The sequence below is a fragment of the Aethalodelphis obliquidens genome, unplaced genomic scaffold (assembly GCF_003676395.1).
Source record: "Aethalodelphis obliquidens isolate GAN/ISIS:26980383/991018 unplaced genomic scaffold, ASM367639v1 scaffold1, whole genome shotgun sequence".
Classification (NCBI taxonomy): Eukaryota; Metazoa; Chordata; class Mammalia; order Artiodactyla; family Delphinidae; genus Aethalodelphis; species Aethalodelphis obliquidens.
The window spans coordinates 74,717,726-74,739,244 of NW_020837945.1; the positions used below are offsets into that span (position 1 = coordinate 74,717,726).

The window sequence follows — 21,519 nt, forward strand, 5'->3', positions numbered from 1 at the left end:
CTTAATTTAGAGGACACTTAGGAAATGTTCTTTAGCACAAAAGAGTGGGAAACAGGAAATGACCCAGACAGAAATTTAAATAGAGTGTGTGGTGAAGATCGGCAGTAACATAAACTGCATTGCAGTAGCACAACTTGTTGTACCGCGTGGAAATTGTAGCAAAACATTCTCTTCACTCCCAACATTTGGAAATAAGGGAAAAGAGCTTATCTTTAGGGAAGTAAACTTTTAAAAAATGAATCACTTAAACTTTTCAATGTTTAATGAAGCCAGTAGAGAAATGCAAAATTGTCTTAAAGAGAATAAATGGCTCTCAGGCCAACAGGATCTGACTGTAATTGATTGAATATATTTAAAGAAGGCATGTCAGTCAGGGTGAGAGAATTCATTAGAGAAGATTCCAGAGCCCAATTTAGGCACTGTGCTTGATTACAGCTCCATCGGCAGGACAATCACAACTGTGGAAGTGGTGCCGCTGGGAAGAGAACAAACTCTTAATACCTGAGCGTGTATTTATCTGGTCCGTGTGACAGGCACGTACATCTCCCTCTCTCATGACACCCCGGTTTCTGAGACCTGGCTGATGTGAGTATTCTCTGGGAGAGGTGTTCTCCTGGCAGCCTCTGGGACTAGAAGGCCGGGAACCATTCTCAGGACTTGGTGGCTCCCAGGTGATAATACCACCCGGTGGAGCTTTTCGGAGTCAGTCACTGCTCTGCTTTTGTTGTCACCCTCTCACTCTCCCCTGCATTTCCGTGAGTTCCTGTCTTCACACTTCTGCATTCACTAAGTGCTTACCTAGTGCCAGACCCCAGGTTCACATAAAGAGTGTAAACTCTGAAAGATCAGCTTTGATTTAGCCTTATGAACCCTCTAGGGCAGGGTCTTTTCTAGATTCTGGGAACCCCCTGAATCTCTATGGAGAACTTTATTGTGTGTGTGTTTCTGGGGAGAGGGTCTGTAGACTCTTAAGAGGTTCTGTTGGCTGAGGTAGTTTAGATCATTGCTCCGGGGAGCATAGTTTGACTTCTTGAGTATAGGGAAGAAGGGAGAAGGCCTGCACCCCTGGAAGACAGACTCTAAGCACTTAGGGGTGCAAAGGATGTAGATGCCCTGGGACAGAGGGAGGAGGAGAATCTGTGGGTTGGAGGGGGATGATGAAAGTGATAGCACGCTATTCCGTAATGCATGTAGACTGTCATGCGGGTAATATTCTTTGGACATTTTCCCAACATGTTTTTTTTTTTTTTTTGACTGATTGACTCCTTTTTGTGGGAGGAAGGGTGGGTGGAGTGCACGGTAGCAGGGACAGTTCTCCCAAGCATTTTTGGAGACATGGAAGGTACTTTGTAATGCGGGAAGGAAATTGCTATGGGGTGATAAGAAACAGCACTGGGCTAAGTTTTGCAATTTTAAACCCAGTATCTATGAATAGTCCCTGCAATGTAATTCACTTCAAGTCAGTACAGTTCAGCTCATTTCAACAAGCAATAACTGAACACTCCTTGTCCACATTATTCCAGCTTTTCTACTGAAAATTTGGCAATGGGTTATGGGTCATGAGCTACTAACTGGTGTTGTGTCCACAGGCTGACAGCAAGCAAGCTTTTAGGGTACCACTCTGGTATGACTAGGGGGTGTTCATCTGGCTTTCCTGGGATACTTCTGGTCTACCTGTGTTGTTATTAATAGCACCCAATTCAGACGACAGTTTATATAGTCACCTCTCTCTATAACATTTGTATTGCTCTAAACTTGTTTAATCTGTTTATGTGCCTCTGGAGCTTCCCATTAAACTAATGAGCTTCTTGACGCTGGAAGCACTGTCTCATTTATCTCTGTGTCTAGCACATGCCTGCTATTCTCTGGACACTTAAAAAAAATATTTCTTCAATTGAACTGACATTAAAAACAGAATGAAGAACAGCCTTAGAGTAGAAATGGTCAGCTCACATTGTCTTCCGTGTGCTGCCGAGGCCTGGACTGGAGGCCCAGCTCTGAGTCACTTACGAGCATCGTACATTGGGAAACTTTAGTCTTTTTCAACAAAAGGAAAGTGCGTATAAAGTGCTTGGTGAAAGGCGTTTCAGTGCTCCACCAATGTTAGCTGCCGTCATTGTTTTCAAATTATTAGTTGTTAATAATAACTATTACTATAATCACTTTAAGTTTATTTTTAGCTGTGTTGGGTCTTCGTTGCTGTGCATGGGCTTTCTCTAGTTGCGGCGAACCGGGGTTACTCTTCGCTGCGGTGCGCGGGCCTCTCATTGTGGTGGCTTCTCTTGTTGCGGAGCACGGGCTCTAGGCGCAGGGGCTTTAGTAGTTGCGGCACGTGAGCTCAGTAGTTGTGGCTCACGGGCTCTAGAGTGCAGGCTCAGTAGTTGTGGTGCACGGGTTAGTTGCTCTGTGGCATGTAGGATCTTCCTGGACACGGGCTCAAACCCGTGTCTGCTGCATTGGCAGGAGGATTCTTTTTTTTTTTAATGTAAATATGTTCTTTTTTTTACTCTTTTCCATTATAGTTTATTACAAGGTATTGAATATAGTTCCCTATATATATTCATATATTTCATATATGGTAGTGTGCATCTGTTAATCCCATACTCCCAATTTATCCCTCCCCCGGCTTCCGCTTTGGTAACCATAACTTTGTTTTCTATGTCTGTGAGTCTGTTTCTGTTTTGTAAACAAGTTAATTTGTACTGTTTTTTAGATTCCACATATAAGTAATATTATATTTGTCTTTCTCTGACTTTGCTTAGTATAATAATCTCTAGATCTATGCATGTTGCTGCAAATGGCATTATTTCACTCTTTTTTCTGGCTGAGTAATATTTCTCTTACTCATTTAAATATTGAAATACTTATTTTTATATTATAAGCCTGATATTTTCCATTTCTGGAGTCTTGTTTTTTGTGTGGCTCTCTTTTTATACCTTCTTTTCTTGTGAGTTTTGAGATTTTTCCATTGAGCTACTGTTTAGTGGAACTCTATCTAAATTGCTGCTATGAGGTGTTCTTGAAGGTATGTTCATCTAGAGGATTTGCTTCTGCCAAAAGCCCAGAGCTACCAATAATTCAGGACAAATTTAACATATATCTTGATTTAAGGTCTTTGGGATTATCCTGAAAATATGGCTGGCTCATGATTAAGAATTCACAAAGAAAATTTTCATTTCACCCAGAGCCAAGGCTGAAAATGGAAATATTTCTTGTCTTTTTCTAAGGGCCTTAATTTATTTCTGGTCTACTGCTACACCGTGGGTATAGGCCTTTGGGATAACTCCTTCTGTGTAGCTATGTCTTACTAGAACTCCCATCTTGGGCTGGTCCTACAGTTTGTCTCTTGTTCCCAGCACTCGACTTACATATTCATCAGAACAGACTCTCAATGTGCTTAGGATTGAGTATATGTCCTCAGTGTGAAAATTGCTTTGATTTCTTTTTTATTTTATTTTATTTTTATTTTTTTGTTAGTTTCTGCTTTATAATAAAGTGAATCAGTTATACATATGTTCCCATATCTCTTCCCTCTTGCGTCTCCCTCACTCCCACCCTCCCTATCCCACCCCTCCAGGCGGTCACAAAGCACCGAGCTGATCTCCCTGTGCTATGTGGCTGCTTCCCACTAGCTATCTACCTTACGTTTGGTAGTGTATATATGTCCATGCCTCTATCTCGCTTTGTCACAGCTTACCCTTCCCCTTCCCCATATCCTAAAGTCCATTCTCTAGTAGGTCTGTGTCATTATTCCTGTCTTAACCCTAGGTTCTTCATGACATTTTTTTTCCTTAAATTCCATATCTATGTGTTAGCATACGGTATTTGTCTTTTCTCTTTCTGACTTACTTCACTGTGTATGACAGACTCTAGGTCTATCCACCTGATTAAAAATAGCTCAATTTTGTTTCTTTTTATGGCTGAGTAATATTCCATTGTATATATGTGCCACATCTTCTTTATCCAGTCATCTGATGTTGGACACTTAGGTTGTTTCCACCTCTGGGCGATTGTAAATAGAGCTGCAATGAACATTTTGGTACATGACTCTTTTTGAATTATGGTTTTCTCAGGGTATATGCCCAGTAGTGGGATTGCTGGGTCATATGGTAGTTCTATTTGTAGTTTTTTAAGGAACCTCCATACCATACTCCACAGTGGCTCTATCAATTTACATTCCCACCAACAGTGCAAGAGGGTTCCCTTTTCTCCCCACCCTCTCCAGCATTTATTGTTTCTAGATTTTTTGATGATGGCCATTCTGACTGGTGTGAGATGATATCTCATTGTAGTTTTGATTTGCATTTCTCTAATGATTAATGAAGTTGAGCATTCTTTCATGTGTCTGTTGGCAGTCTGTATACCTTCTTTGGAGAAATGTCTGTTTAGGTCTTCTGCCCATTTTTGGATTGGGTTATTTGTTGTTTTGTTACTGAGCTGCATGAGCTGCTTATACATTTTGGAGATTAATCCTTTGTCAGTTGCTTCATTTGCAAATATTTTCTGCCATTCTGAGGGTTGTCTTTTGGTCTTGTTTATGGTTTCCTTTGCTGTGCAAAAGCTTTGAAGTTTCATTAGGTCCCATTTGTTTATTTTTGTTTTTATTTCCATTTCTCTAGGAGGTGGGTCAAAAAGGATCTTGCTGTGATTTATGTCATAGAGTGTTCTGCCTATGTTTTCCTCTAAGAGATTGATAGTTTCTGGTCTTACACTTAGGTCTTTAATCCATTTTGAGCTTATTTTTGTGTATGGTGTTAGGGAGTGATCTAATCTCATACTTTTACATGTACCTGTCCAGTTTTCCCAGCACCACTTATTGAAGAGGCTGTCCTTTCTCCACTGTACTTCCTGCCTCCTTTATCAAAGATAAGGTGACCATATGTGCTTGGGTTTATCTCTGGGCTTTCTATCCTGTTCCATTGATCTATTTTTCTGTTTTTGTGCCAGTACAATACTGCCTTGATTACTGTAGCTTTGTAGTATAGTTTGAAGTCAGGGATCCTGATTCCTACAGCTCCGTTTCTCGTTCTCAAGATTGCTTTGGCTATTCGGGGTCTTTTGTGTTTCCATACAAATTGTGAATTTTTTTGTTCTAGTTCTATGAAGAATGTCATTGGTAGTTGGATAGGGATTGCATTGAATCTGTAGATTGCTTTGGGGAGTAAGACTCATTTTCACAATGTTGATTCTTCCAATCCAAGAACATGGTATATCTCTCCATCTATTTTTATCATCTTTAATTTCTTTCATCAGTGTCTTATAATTTTCTACATACAGGTCTTTTGTCTCCTTAGGTAGGTTTATTCCTAGATATTTTATTCTTTTTGTTGCAATGGTAAATGGGAGTGTTTTCTTGATTTCACTTCAGATTTTTCATCATTAGTGTATAGGAATGCCAGAGATTTCTCTGCATTAATTTTGTACCCTGCTACTTTACCAAATTCATTGATTAGCTCTAGTAGTTTTCTGGTAGCATCTTTAGGATTCTCTATGTATAGTATCATGTCATCTGCAGACAGTGACAGCTTTACTTCTTCTTTTCCGATTTGAATTCCTTTTATTTCCTTTTCTTCTCTGATTGCTGTGGCTAAAACTTCCAAAACTATGTTGAATAAGAGTGGTGAGAGTGGGCAACCTTGTCTTGTTCCTGATCTTAGTGGAAATGTTTTCAGTTTTTCACCATTGAGGATGATGCTTGCTGTGGGTTTGTCATATATGGCCTTTATTATGTTGAGGAAAGTTCCCCCTATGCCTACTTTCTGCAGGGTTTTTATCATAAATGGGTGTTGAATTTTGTCGAAAACTTTCTCTGTATCTATTGAGATGATCATATGGTTTTTCTCCTTCAATTTGTTAATATGGTTTATCACATTGATTGTTTTGAGTATACTGAAGGATCCTTGCATTCCTGGGATAAACCCCACTTGATCATGGTGTATGATCCTTTTAATGTGCTGTTGGATTCTGTTTGCTAGTATTTTGTTGCGGATTTTTGCATCTATGTTCATCAGTGATATTGGCCTGTAGTTTTCTTTCTTTGTGACATCCTTGTCTGGTTTTGGTATCAAGGTGATCCTGGCCTCGTAGAATGAGTTTGGGAATGTTCCTCCCTCTGCTATATTTTGGAAGAGTTTGAGAAGGATAGGTGTTAGCTCTTCTCTAAATGTTTGATAGAATTAGCCTGTGAAGCCATCTGGTCCTCGGCTTTTGTTTGTTGGAAGATTTTTAATCACGGTTTCAATTTCAGTGCTTGTGATTGGTCTGTTCATATTTTCTATTTCTTCCTGATTCAGTTGGCAGGTTGTGCATTTCTAAGAATTTGTCCATTTCTTCTGGGTTGTCCATTTTATTGGCATAGAGTTGCTTGTAGTAATCTCTCATGATCTTTTGTATTTCTGCAGTGTCAGTTGTTACTTCTTTTTCATTTCTAATTCTGTTGATTAGAGTCTTGTCCCTTTTTTTCTTGATGAGTCTGGCTAATGGTTTATCAATTTTGTTTATCTTCTCAAAGAACCAGCTTTTAGTTTTATTGATCTCTGCTATCGTTTGCTTCATTTCTTTTTCATTTATTTCTGATCTGATTTTTATGATTTCTTTCCTTCTGCTAACTTTGGGGTTTGTTTGTTCTTCTTTCTCTAATTGCTTGAGGTGCAAGGTTAGGTTGTTTATTCGAGATGTTTCCTGTTTCTTAAGGTAGTATTGTATTGCTATAAACTTCCCCCTTAGAACTGCTTTTTCTGCATTCCATAGATTTTGGGTCATCGTGTCTCCATTGTCATTTGTTTCTAGGTATTTTTTTATTTTGTCTTCGATTTCTTCAGTGATCACTTCGTTATGAAGTAGTGTATTCGTTATTAAGTAGTGTATTGTTTAGCCTCCATGTGTTTGTATTTTTTACAGATCTTTTCCTGTAATTGATTTCTAGTCTCATAGCATTGTGATCAGAAAAGATACTTGAAACAGTTTCAGTTTTCTTAAATTTACCAAGGCTTGACTTGTGACCCAAGATATGATCTATCCTGGAGAATGTTCCATGAGCACTTGAGAAGAATGTGTATTCTGTTGTTTTTGGATGGAATGTCCTATAAATATCAATTAAGTCCATCTTGTTTAATGTATCATTTCAAGCTTGTGTTTCCTTATTTATTTTCATTTTGGGTGATCTGTCCATTGCTGAAAGTGGGGTGTTAAAGTTCCCTACTATGAATGTGTTACTGTCGATTTCCCCTTTTATGGCTGTTAGTATTTGCCTCATGTATTGAGGTGCTCCTATGTTGGGTGCATTAATATTTACAATTGTTATATCTTCTTCTTGGATCGATCCCTTGATCATTATGTAGTGTCCTTCTTTGTCTCTTCTAATAGTCTTTATTTTAAAGTCTATTTTGTCTGATATGAGAATTGTTACTCCAGCTTTCTTTTGATTTCCATTTGCATGAAATATCTTTTTCCATCCTCTAACTTTCAGTCTGTATGTGTCTCTAGGTCTGAAGTGGGTCTCTTGTAGACAGCAAATATATGGGTCTTGTTTTTGTATCCATTCAGCCAATCTGTGTCTTTTGGTGGGAGCATTTAGTCCATTTACATTTAAGGTAATTATCGATATGTATGTTCCTATTCCCATTTTCCTAATTGTTTTGGGTTCGTTATTGTAGGTCTTTTCCTTCTCTTGTGTTTCTTGCCTAGAGAAGTTCCTTTAGCAGTTGTTGTAAAGCTGGTTTGGTGGTGCTGAACTCTCTCAGCTTTTGCTTGTCTGTAAAGGTTTTAATTTCTCCATCAAATCTGAATGAGATCCTTGCTGGGTAGAGTAATCTTGGTTGCAGGGTTTTCTCCTTTATCACTTCAAATACGTCCTGCCAGTCCCTTGTGGCTTGCAGTTTCTGCTGAAATATCAGCTGTTAACCTTATGGGGAGTCCCTTGTGTGTTATTTGTTGTTTTTCCCTTGCTGCTTTTAATATGTTTTCTTTGTATTTAATTTTTGACAGTTTGATTCATATGTGTCTTGGTATATTTATCCTTGGATTTATCCTGTATGGGACTCACTGTGCTTCCTGGACTTGATTAACTACTTCCTTTCCCATATTAGGGAAGTTTCCAACTATAATCTCTTCAAATATTTTCTCAGTCCCTTTCTTTATCTCTTCTTCTTCTGGAACCCCTATAATTCGAATGTTAGTGCATATAATGTTGTCCCAGAGATCTCTGAGACTGTCCTCAGTTCTTTTCATTCTTTTTCCTTTATTCTGCTCTGCAGTAGTTGTTTCCACTATTGTATCTTCCAGGTCACTTATCCGTTCTTCTGCCTCAGTTATTCTGCTATTGATCCCATCTAGAGTATTTTTAATTTCATTTATTGTGTTGTTCATCGTTGTTTGTTTCATCTTTTGTTCTTCTAGGTCCTTGTTAAATGTTTCTTGCATTTTGTCCATTCTATTTCCAAGATTTTGGATCATCTTTACTATCATTATTCTGAATTCTTTTTCAGGTAGACTGCCTATTTCCTCTTCATTTGTTAGGTCTGGTGGGTTTTTATCTTGCTCCTTCATCTGCTGTGTGTTCTTCTGTCTTCTCATTTTGCTTACCTTACTGTGTTTGGGGTCTCCTTTTTGCAGGCTGCAGGTTCATAGTTCCCATTGTTTTTGGTGTCTGTTCCCAGTGGCTAAGGTTGGTTCAGTGGGTTGTGTAGGCTTCGTAGAGGAGGGGACTAGTGCCTGTGTTCTGGTGGATCAAGCTGGATCTTGTCTTTTTGGTGGGCAGGTCTGCGTCTGGAGGTGTGTTTTGGGATGTCTCTGGACTTATTATGATTTTAGGAGCCTCTCTGCTAATGGGTGGGCTTGTGTTCCTGTCTTGTTAGTTGTTTGGCATAGGGTGTCCAGCCTTGTAGCATGCTGGTCGTTGAGTGAAGCTGGGTGCTGGTGTTGAGGTGGAGATCTCTGGGAGATTTTTGCCGTTTGATATTATGTGGAGCTGGGAGGTCTCTTGTGGACCAGTGTTCTGAAGTTGGCTGTTCCACCTCAGAGGCACAGCACTGACTCCTGGCTGCAGCACCAAGAGCCTTTCATTCACACTGCTCAGAATAAAAGGGAGAATAAGTAGAAGTAGAAAGAAAGAAAGAAAGAAAGAAAGGAGGGAAGGAAGGGAGGGAGGGAGGGAGGAAGGAAGGAGAGAAGGAAGGAATAAAAGGAAGAAAGATAGAAGATAAAGTAAAATAAAATAAAGTAAGATAAAATATAATAAAGTTATTAAAATAAAAAAATAATTATTAAGAAAAAAAATTAAAAAAACAACAAGAAGAAAAAGGACAGATAGAACTCTAGGACAAATGGTGGAAGCAAAGCTATACAGAGAAAATCTCACACAGAAGCAGACACATACAAACTCACAAAAAGAGGAAAAGGGGAAAAATCATAAATCTTGCTCTCAAAGTCCACCTCCTCAATTTGGGCTGATTCGTTGTCTAAATGAGGGAAGGAAGGAAAGAAAGAAAGAAGATAAAGTAAAATAAATAAAGTTATTAAAATAAAATTAATTATTAAGAAAAAAATTTAAAAAAAAAAAGGAAGGATAGAGCCCTAGGACAAATGGTGGAAGCAAAGCTATACAGACAAAAATCTCACACAGAAGCATATACATACACACTCACAAAAAGAGGAAAAGGGGAAAAAATCATAAATCTTGCTGTCAAAGTCCACCTCCTCAGTTTGGGATGGTTCGTTGTCTATTCAGGTATTCCACAGATGCAGGGTACATCAGGTTGATTGTGGAGCTTTAATCCGCTGCTTCTGAGGCTGCTGGGAGAGATTTCCCTTTCTCTTCTTTGTTCTCACAGCTCCCAGGGGCTCAGCTTTGGATTTGGCCCCGCCTCTGCATGTAGGTCACTGGAGGCCGTCTGTCCTTCGCTCAGACAGGACGGGGTTAAAGGAGCCGCTGATTCGGGGGCTCTGGCTCACTCAGGCCGAGGGAAGGGAGGGGCACGGAGTGCGCGGCGGGCCTGCGGCTGCGGAGGCCGGCATGACGTTGCACCAGCCTGAGGCGCGCCGTGCGTTCTCCCGGGGGAATTGTCCCTGGATCCTGGGACCGTGGCAGTGGCGGGCTGGACAGGCTCCCCGGAAGGGGGGTGTGGATAGTGACCTGTGCTCGCACACAGGCTTCTTGGTGGCGGCAGAAGCAGCCCCAGCTTCTCATGCCCGGCTCTGGGGTCCGCGCTTTTAGCCGCGGCTCGCGCCCGTCTCTGGAGCTCCTTTAAGCAGCGCTCTTAATCCCCTCTCCTCGCGCACCAGGAAACAAAGAGGGAAGAAAAAGTCTCTTGCCTCTTCGGCAGGTCCAGACTTTTCCCAGGATTCACCGCCAGGCTAGCCGTGGTGCACTAACCCCTTCAGGCTGTGTTCACGCCGCCAGCCCCAGTCCTCTCCTTGTGTGCTCCGAGCCTCAACTCCCAGCCCCGCCCGCCGCGGCGGGTGAGCAGACAAGGCTCTCGGCCTGGTGAGTGCCACTCGGCCCTGAACCTCTGTGCGGGAATCTCTCCGCTTTTCCCTCCGCACCCCTGTTGCAGTGCTTTCCTCCGCGGCCCCGAAGCTTTGCCCCTCCGCCACCCGCAGCCTCCGCCCGCGAAGGGGCTTCCTAGTGTGTGGAAACCTTTCCTCCTTCACAGCTCCTTCCCACTGGTGCAGGTCCAGTCCCTATCCTTTTGTCTCTGTTTATTCTTTTTTCTTTTGCCCTACCCAGGTACGTGTGGGGGTTGGGTTTCTTGTCTTTTGGGAGGTCTGAGGTCTTTTGCCAGCGTTCAGTAGGTGTTCTGTAGGAGTTGTTCCATGTGTAGATGTATTTCTGGTGTATCTGTGGGGAGGAAGGTGATCTCCGCGTCTTACTCTTCCGCCATCTTCCCGGAAGCCCCCCAGCAGGAGGATTCTTAACCACTGCGCCACCAGGGAAGTCCTATAATTACTTTAAATTCCAGTTTTCTTAGCTGGAAATGGAAGGTCATCATTCCTGCTTTACTTTGATAATGAACATGAAGACACTTTGGAAACTACACAGAGCTCTCATTGCATAGCCTGTAAAGGAATGCACATTGACAAGGAGGTTTGTGCTTATAGAACTGGCATAACTTAGTTATATTATATGAGGAGCTAGATTGAATGGCAAGATAAGCAACCTTTTAAATATAGTATTTTAAAAAGATGAAAAAATAGCCAGATGGGGAGGGCGGGTAGAAGTTGATCTGTTCCAAAGTGTAGGAATATAATAAAAGCATGTGGGAAAAGACAGTGGGATGGACTCAGACAGGTGTCTGGAATTTAGAATTGGGACCCTGCTTGGTATGAAACCCACAAAGCATTGTTTCTAGCGTGGTGAGGGGACAGAGCATCTCAGGCTTGGCATCTGGGGACCAACAGCTTGAGTGTGGGACAGAAGAATATTTATGTCAGGATAGACATTCTACTTTGCAAAATGAGTCAAGAGCTTGTATTTCTGAGGCGAGGTAAGCATTTTATCAAAGGCATGCCAGATGTGGACACTACCTAAGGAAGCCATTTGGCACCTGCGTGCACTGCTAATAAGAGAAAGGGACCTAGTAACTACACATGAAAGCAGCTTTCCGTCAAGGATCACAGAAACTTTTCTGATAATATATCTTTACCAAGTGAGACAGAGAAGTTGGTGGATTTAAAGATGCATGTTCCAGCTCCCTTATTATCCTAACAGGCAATTCTAATAGAAGCAGAACTATTGACACTAAGAATTCTTAGCTCTAAATGCCAGTAAACCCCGGGGTCGAATTGCAGGTCTATGTTAGGGGAAATAGTAAAATCGTAGCAGCAGCAGTAAATGTTTACATAGCACTTATACATAGTAACACACAGCAGCCCTGGGACGGGGGTACTATCAGCACCCCCATTTTATAGATGACAAACTAAGGAATAAAGAGGTTAACTAACTTGTTCAAGGTCACAGCCAGTAAGGGGCACACTAGGCTTTGAACTCGAAGTGTTTTGGTCCAGAGAATGTGCTTTTAACTCGGACCCTCTCCTTCCTCTCAACTGTAGCCATCATAACCGGTATAAAGTACACCTATGACTTTGTGGGATATAACTGTGGGACCTAGGCCATAAGCTTCAGTTGTGGTTTTCCATTCTGTCCCAGGCTTTCCTTGGAAGGAAGAATTTTGTCCAGATTATACATTTATTAGAGGTCGGTCTCTTATCTTTTTGTTATTTGTACCCTCATGGCACATAGCAGCTTCTCAATAGTTGAAATAAACTAAATTGTCTCTGCGGTGTTTTCCCCTTGATGTAAAATTCTTTTTGTTATTAAACAAGAGAGGAGGGTAGGAAGGCATAGCTCCCTGTACCGCAAACCCTTAAAGGCAAGCTGGGATTTAGTTGTTCATCCTCTTTTGGTCAAACACTTTCACCAAATCCTGACTCCAAACTCAAGGCCTTTTCTAGCCCCTCTTGCCCATGGTGGTTCCCTGGTTCCAGCCAAGGGAATCATTCATTGCTGCCATCACCCAGTCCTTCTGTCACTCTTGATCACGTCTGTGGGTTGAGTTCAAGACCTGAAGGCTGACAGATCTGGGTTTGAATCAGGGCAGCAGAACTTGCCAGCTGTGTGGCCTTGGACAAGTCATTACATTCAGCCTTTCTGAGCTAAGCCTCATCATTTATGGACTGAGGGTCATATTACCCTATTCAGGAGATGCTTGAGAGACTGACACCATATGGCATATCATGTAGTATAGTGTTTGGCATGGGGTAGCCACGTGCTGAAATTGTAGAAACTGAATTTCCAGTTAGATTACAACTTCTTGGAGGGCTGGGATCATGTTTAAGGAAGGATCTTTGTCAGGGATCCTTCTTCACTTCCTCAACCCCTCACTCTGTCCTCCCCTTACCTTAGCTTCTTCACTCTCTGCCCCTCCCACCAGTTTCATCACCAAAATTCCAATTTGTTCATTTGTCGTTTGTTGTGCTTAATCAATGTTTGGGGTCATTTTGGTTCTGTCCCAGGAGATATTTGGCTACCGGACTCAGAGCTGCCGGAAAACCCTCTGCCTTGCTGGATCTATCTTCTCCTTTGGGATCCTCCCCTTGGTGTTTTACTGGAGACCCGCTTGGCACGTGTGGGCAAATTGCATCCCGTGTTCCTTGCAAGAAGCAGACGTCGTGTTGCTGAGGACAACAGTAAGTGTGTACCTGGTTCTGTACCTGGTGGCCCTTTTTCCTGGACACCTTGTTATGGGATGGTTGTGGGGAGATGAACACAAGGCAGGCGGCAGCTGGATATCCAGCCTCAGACTCCATCACAGCCTTACATTGACTTACCAAGAATTCAATAATTTGTGTATGATTGGATTTCATTAAGAAGACCTAATTCATAGGGTATTCCTTTTAAATTGTGATTTTAGTGAATGTCGGAATAGGGAATAACCGTGTTAACAGCTAAAAATAATAGTGTGAAGTAGTTATGTCAGGCTATAGGTTATAACGTTCATACTCATCCTTCTCCCCACCCCCATCCTGACATATCAATGCCTATCCCAGCCCCCCTCCACTGGGGTATCCCTGGGGGAAGGGAAGGTGGGGAGGAGGTGGGAAGTACCCCTCTGAGGAGGATCCTGTCTTCCCCTGCTCCTCTGAGAGAGCCATGGTTATTGATAGGAGTCTGTTGCATCCTGTAGATATGCTAGGGTTTAAAAGTGTGGCCATCTTGTCCCTGAGTAGATTGCCACTTTCTGCTAATACAAGGTCCTGGTGTTAGGGGAGTTCCCCTGTATTGGCTCTGATAACACTTCCTTCTAGCACTCATTACACTTAGGCGAAGTGCCTTGTTTCTGCTGGACTGTTAGCTCCACAAAAGAAGGGACTATCTCTAACTTGTTAACTGCATCCCTAGTTCCGGCACATGGTAGGGATTCCATGCATATGTGGTGGCTGACAGGCTAAAGTGGACATTCCTCTTGATAGAAGTCAAAGTGCAGTCTCACAGAGGACCCTTTTCGGGCTGACTTTTACTGAGTGTGTCTAACAATGCGTCAGCCCAATTGACCCAGAATGACAACCAAATTCTTGATAAATCAAACTCTGCTGGGCTGTTAGCTTCTTTTTTTATGTAGCGACCTCTCTAGATAAACATTCTATTCATTTCAGTGAGAGAAGAGGATAGCAGCAAGTCTTATAACTGGCCCCCAGTTTTTTTTTACACATTTCACTCTGAGTTGGAGCTAGACCTCAATGAAACTGGCAGTTGGATGAAGTTTGTCTTTGTTGACCTGCCCTCCCTGGGCTCAGCCCCATCCCTTATTTCTGGCTCCTGGTCACTTCAAGAGCCACCCGTTCTATGTCCCGGCTTAGCTGACACGTGGACCATATTACAGATGAGAGCTGAGGCAGCTCCACCCAAGTTCAACTATAATTTAACTCAAGATTCTTGGAGAATAGCCTTCAAGACATTAAGAAGGCAAGATGATAGTGGAGTCAGAGCATCTCATATTGATGATGTTGGGCTGGGAGCCCTGCTCCACTGCTGCCTCAAACCATACTTCATGAAGGCTCACAGAATATGCATGAGAGAAGAGTGCCTGGCGCTCACCAAGGAAGATCTCGTCATTTGATTGGGGGAGGAAATGGGGTGCATATTTTAGCCACACTCCTTGATGAGTTAGGGGCCTCACCAGGAAGAAGTACCATATATCCCAGTTCGTAGTTCAGGGTTGTCCCCACACAACTGCACGTAGATCCCAAACACCAACCAGCATTAGAATCACCTGGAGGGCTTATGAACAGATTGCTGGCCCCCCTCCCAGGGCTTCTAATTCTTTAGATTTGGATTGGGGCTCCAGAGTTTGCATTTTTAACAAGGTCTCAGATGATGCTAATGCTTCTGGTAAGGGACCATACTTTGAGCAAAACTGCTGCAGATAGTCACCACTCCCACTGGCGAGCTTACTTGGTCCTTGGGAGAGGAACAGGGGCCTGGACATTTGCTTTATGGCTCAGCCAATATATATTTATATGGTCTCAAGGGGACGGATCCAGATTTAGCAAAGTGTTGTAAGTGGTCCTGCTGTATACAGCCCTAGTGTCTTGCTGGAGAAGGGGTAGAGAGAGGTTTATTTTCTGGGGCTCAGGGTAGGGATGTAAGGACTTATGGAAGACCACATCTTTGGGATACTTTCATAGTTCAACCCGTTCCATGTGAACTTAAGGACCTATGAGATTCTTATTTTTTGTCATGAAAGGAGGATTTGGAAAAGTACTTCACTCTACCCTGCAGGTGCTTTCATTTCGCCCAGCTAGTTCTCAGGGGGCAATGCTTTTGTTGCAGCAGAAACAACCTCAGAAACAGAAAAGCTTTCTGTCTTTCAGAGTGTATCACCAGACTCTTCAGATCTGAGAGCATGTGGTTGGCTGAGCTATAAGCTCCGAGGTTGCTGGCAGAGTCAAGGCACAGAGAGGAGCAAGAGGAAATGAACAAGGAAATGGCAAGGAAGGGAGCAAAATGAAAGAAAAGGAGAGGGAAATAGGTAAAAGAAAAATAAAGAGGGAGAAAAGAGAAAGATCTAGTAAGATACAAGCTACTATGTATGACATAAACTACTATCATATACAACAAGAATGTATTATACAGCACAGGGAATTATAGCCATTATCTTGTGATGACTTTTAATGGAGTATAATCTGTAAAAATACTGAATCACTATGCTGTACATCTGAAGCTAATATAATATTGTAAATGGACTATACTTCAATAATAGAACCTAAAATTTACAAAGAAAGAAAAGAAGATCTGGTAAGAGTGAAAGAAATAAAAAAAGTATCAACCAACATGGAGCTGGTCCATTATGGGATTCGGAGTCAAAAGTTTTGACTTCTAGTCCCAGCACCTTAGGTACACGACACCTTAGGTTTGTTACTTAATGTTTCAGGACCTCAGTTTCTCTATCTGTAAAATGGGCCTAGTAAAAGCACTTGTTCTTTCTTGGGTTGGTGTGAGGATGAAGTGAGATTACATATGTAAAAACCATTTACAAACTGTAAAGTGCATCATCAAAGACAATTTTGATCGTGTATGTGTTTTTGATATAGCAACTTCACAAGCTTGCTGTACGAAAGCGCTTGCTATAGCCTTGATGCACCCATGTATAATGGCCCTGCTCATCTGGACGCTGTGTCCTTCCCTTATTATCCAGGAGGCCTGGCACTTCCTTCCAGGACAGGAGACATGGGGAAGATGCCCTATAACTAGAAATCCCCAACACTCATATGTGCTCAAGCAGGTCACCTCTCCTAGTTGCATGTGATCAGCTTTGAACTGGACATACAGCAGAAAGATTCAAAAAGGCATCGGTGCCTCAGGGAGCTGCATTCCATCACCCTGCCCCTTTCTTTGACTCTTTGAAAGTGTATTAAGCCTTTCTCCCATTACACTGCCCTCTGCAACTAATCAGAGCTATTGAAACCAGCTTCAATCTTGTCTTTTTCATCTTGATTTCAACCTTAATTTTTAATTACCTGCTCTTGTGCCTCATTTTAAATGGATTTGCTATGCCAGAGACTCTCCAAATAAATGAGGTGCTAAATTAGTCTTTATGTAATTAGATAAGAACCCGATTATTTCAAACACTTTTACTATGTGAGTCTTAGATAAAAATAACCTTTGAGAGTCAATAGATTAAAAGTCTGCTGTAAGGTTATTTGCATTAAAATGATACCTTAAGAAAGATATTATTTGAATTATATTATAATAGCTGTTCAGTAAAGATTTCCCAGTAAGAAAGACTGGATGACTCTTACCTGAAAATATGTTGCATATCTGTTTTTCATGTTATTAAAAAATCAGTACTTGGTATTTATCATCAGTCTTACACTGGTAAGATTACAGATCATTATCCCAGATACTGATTAGGTAGTCATTTTTTAACATTAAAAAAATAGTAACGTGATGTGTACTGACTGAAAATCTTCAGCACCTAGTTTATTTTCTGTTCCCCTCCTCTTATTAAGCACCTCTAAGAGTGAGATTTTTCCAAAAGATAAGAGTAATTACATTTCTATTTTATAATTTAAAAGTGGCATTTTATTCATTATTCATCTACTTCTGAATTTTAACCAATATCTGTGGCGATGCCACATTTCTATGCAAATAACGTGATTTATATTCATTGGTGTTTTGAATTCAGATGCTCCTGATGATTTTCATAGTTTTTATCTTTGTTATAATTACATATACATTTTTCCTTCACTGTCACTGTATGTCACATGTTGCCAAAGACTCACAATGTTCAGAGAAGAACTTTGTGATGATTGGCTATTAGGCCTGACTCTGGGCGTTTCACTTCAATGTTTTATTGGGGAACATTTCCCCTTCAGTTTCACCGAAAGATGTCGGTGGTAGGGGCTTTAGTTTAAAAACTTAGAAATCCCCAAAATCAGCCATGCAAATGGCATCTTGGGTCCACCAGCCCACCAGGATGCTCATCAGATACCAGCATTTGTGTTCATGTTTCCTGGATCCCTTACTTCCTCCCCTCCCTCCTCTTCTGCAGCCTGGTCTCTCCAAGCCCAGGCTCCACACATTGGCACCACTTTCTAAGGGAATCAGACAGTTTGTTTTGTCTATGCTTTTAGTCATAAAATTTCTTCTGATATTCCCTATCTCCCCCATTCATTCATTCACTTATTCATTCAACAAGTATTTATTGAGTACCAGTCAAGTACCAGACGTTGTTATAGGCACTGGGAATACAGCTATGAACAAAACAGACGGAAATCCTTGCAGAGGGACATTCTGGAGAGGACTCAACTGATAGACACTTGTACACACTCATACACACATTCTCTACACAGTAAATATAGACAGTAGGTGTTCTATCTCTACTTATTGAAACCTACTCATTCTTCAGCCATATACCACCTTTTCTATTAAATCTTAGTTGATCCATTCTCTGTCCCAATACCAGAGGGAATTAATTGCCTGTCCTTCCTTCTCTCCTAGCTCTGTATTTGTTAGCTCTGACCGCTGTAGTGCTTTCTGCAGTCTGCCTTCTATTAAAATGCTATTTGCTCTACATTTTATAAAACAGCATCTCATTGATTATATTATTTAATTCTCATAACAACCATAGGAAATGGCATTATCATTTTTATTTTACTGATGAGGATACAGAGAGGACAATAACTTTGCAACCTAGTAAATGTCAGCCAGGATTTCCCTCTCCCTTCCTCCTTCCTTCATAAATTTGATGAGCACAGGTTGTATGCCAGCCACAGTGCTATCTCATGGACAGCGCAGGGGGCAGGGAGTATAACAGTAAAATCAGGGTTCTTGACTCCACGGAGTTCGTCAAATCAACTACACAAATAAATGCAAAAATCCAACTGTTATAAGTGGTACTTAGGAAAGCTTCGTGGTTATTGTAAGATTATAGACAAGGGATTTGATCAAGTCAAGAAAACCAGGAAAGGCTTTCCTGAGCCATCAGAGGATGATTAGAGAACAGATGTGTGGACACAGCGGGGAGGTGGGGGGAGTTGGGGGGTGTGGTCAGGGAGGGGGTGTGGGATGAATTGGGAAATTGGGATTGACGTATGTGCACTGCCATGTGTAAAAGAGATAGCTAGTGGGAACCTGCTGTATAGCCCAGGGAGCTCAGCTTGGTGCTCTGTGGTGACCTAGGTGGGTGGAATGGGGGGGAGTGGGGTGGGAGGGAGGTCCAAGAGGGAGGGGATATATGTATACACATAGCTGATACACTTTATTGTACAGCAGAAAGTAATGCAACATTATAAAGCAACTAGACCCCAATATAAAAAAAAAAATGGTGATGGTGGCTGGTGGGGAGGAGCGTATGGGGAATGGTCCAGGTAAAGGGGGTAGTGTGGACAAAGAACTTGAACCTGTCTTTTGAGTCTCTAAGCCCAGCGCTTTCCCCCACTATACTACATTCCTTTTTTTTTTTTTTTGCCGTACGCGGGCCTCTTACTGTTGTGGCCTCTCCCGTTGCGGAGCACAGGCTCCGGAAGCGCAGGCTCAGCGGCCATGGCTCACGGGCCCAGCCGCTCCGTGGCATGTGGGATCTTCCCGGACCGGGGCACGAACCCATGTCCCCTGCATCGGCAGGAGGACTCTCAACCACTGCGCCACCAGGGAAGCCCTATGCTACATTCCTTTTTATAGCTTTTTCTCCTATTACACTAGAAGCTTTTTGGAGACAGTTGTCGTGGCTTTTCATTCCCCACAACACTTAGCACGTGTCCACAGTGGGTGTTCAATAATTATTTAATTCAATTACATAAATGAATTAAATCTGTAATAAATGGTCTCATGGTTTCTACCAACACTTTATCACAAAGACCCTAAGGTGAAAAGTCACAGATGAGAATGTAAGAGAAGATGGTATGATTCTTTTAGGTACTCATTCCTTCTTCTGAATCCTATTCCCCCATCCCCCCATTTTTTTAAAATACGTTTATTTATTTATGTATTTATTTATTTTTGGCTGTGTTGCGTCTTCGTTGCTGTGCATGGGCTTTCTGTAGTTGTGGTGAGCCGGGGTTACTCTTGGTTGGGCTCTGCGGGCTTCTTACTGCGGTGGCTTCTTTTGTTGGGGAGCACGGGCTCTAGGCCCGTTGGCTTCAGTAGTTGTGGCACATGAGCTCAGTAGTTGTGGCTCGCGGGCTCTAGAGTGAAGGCTCAGTAGTTGTGGTGCACAGGCTTAGTTGCTCCGCGACATGTGGGATCTTCCTAGACCAGGGATTGAACCCATGTCCCCTGCATTGGCAGGCGGATTCTTATCCACTGCACCAACACAGAAGTCCCCCCCCATCCCCTATTTTAAACCATTTTTTTGTTAGGCATTCAGTCAGAAATCCCTGAGATTCTATGGGCTGGCTTCTCACAGATGATTTTTTTTTTTTTAAAGACAAATAGTTCTGAGGCCGTTATCTATTATAAAACAGGGCTATTTCTATTGTGATTTATAGCTTGCAAAGCTTTTGCATATATGTTGTCTCATTTGGTCCTTACTAGTAGAGATTATTTCTTAGCCATTTTACATTGGAGACATAAAGAAGTGAAAAGAAATGCTCGTGGTGTTACAGCTGTAAGCAGTGAAAACAAAATTTATGCTGAATTGTTCAGCATTTTTTTTCTTTTTTTTTTAAACATCTTTATTGGAGTATAATTGCTTTACAATGTTGTGTTAGTTTCTGCTGTATAACAAAGCAAGTCAGGTACATGTATACATATATCCCCATATCAGCTCCCTCTTGCTTCTCCCTCCCACCCTCCCTATCCCACCACTCTAGGTGGTCACAAAGCACCGAGCTCTTCTCCCTGTGCTATGCGGCTGCTTCCCACTAGCTATCTATTTTACATTTGGTAGTGTATATATGTACATGCCACTCTCTCACTTTGTCCCAGCTTACCCTTCCCCCTCACCGTGTCCTCAAGTCCATTCTCTACCTCTGCGTCTTTATTCCTGTCCTGCCCCTAGGTTCTTCAGAACCTTTTTTTTCTTGTTTTAGATTCCATGTATATGTGTTAGCATACGGTATTTGTCTTTCTCTTTCTGACTTACTTCACTATGTATGACAGACCCTAGGTCCATCCATCTCACTAAAAATAACTCAATTTCGTTTCTTTTTATGGCTGAGTAATATTCCATTGTATATATGTGCCACATATTCTTTATCCATTCATCTGTTGATGGACACTAAGGTTGCTTCCATGTCCTGGCTATTGTAAATAGAGCTGCAATGAACATTTTGGTACATGACTCTTTTTGAATTATGGTTTTTTCAGGGCATATGCCCAGTAATGGGATTACTGGGTCGTATGGTAGTTCTATTTTTAGTTTTTTGACGAACCTCCATACTGTTCTCCATAGTGGCTGTATCAATTTACATTCCCACCAACAGTGCAAGAGGGTTCCCTTTTCTCCACACCCTCTCTAGCATTTATTGTTTGTAGATTTTTTGATGATGGCCATTCTGACTGGTGTGAGGTGATACCTCATTGTAGTTTTGATTTGCATTTCTCTAATGATTAGTAGCATCCTTTCATGTGTTTTTTAACAATCTGTGTATCTTCTTTAGAGAAATGTCTATTTACGTCTTCTGGCCAATTTTGGATTGGGTTATTTTGTTATTTGTTATTGAGCTGCATGAGCTGCTTGTATATTTTGGAGATTAGTCCTTTGTCAGTTGCTTCGTTTGAAAATATTTTCTCCCATTCTGAGGGTTGTCTTTTTGTCTTGTTTATGGTTTCCTTTGCTGTGAAAAAGCTTTAAAGTTTCATTAGGGCCCATTTGTTTATTTTTGTGTTATTTCCATTTCTCTAGGAGGTGGGTCAAAAAGGATCTTGCTGTGATTTGTATCATGAAATGTTCTGCCTATGTTTTCCTCTAAGAGTTTTATAGTGTCTGACCTTACATTTAAGTCTTTAATTCATTTTGACTTTATTTTTTGTGTATGGCATTAGGAAATGTTCTAATTTCATTCTTTTACATGTAGCTG

General features: G+C 41.6%; 1 protein-coding gene across 1 annotated transcript in view; it reads left to right on the top strand.

The window, feature by feature from the left end:
- The window catches only part of ATP13A4 (ATPase 13A4), a 145,316-nt gene that overhangs the window by 32,667 nt on the left and 91,130 nt on the right, over positions 1–21,519 (top strand). The window contains exon 2 of the mRNA XM_027108707.1: positions 13,012–13,185. Coding sequence (XP_026964508.1) covers positions 13,012–13,185 — 174 coding nt within the window. The remainder of the gene's footprint in view (positions 1–13,011; positions 13,186–21,519) is intronic.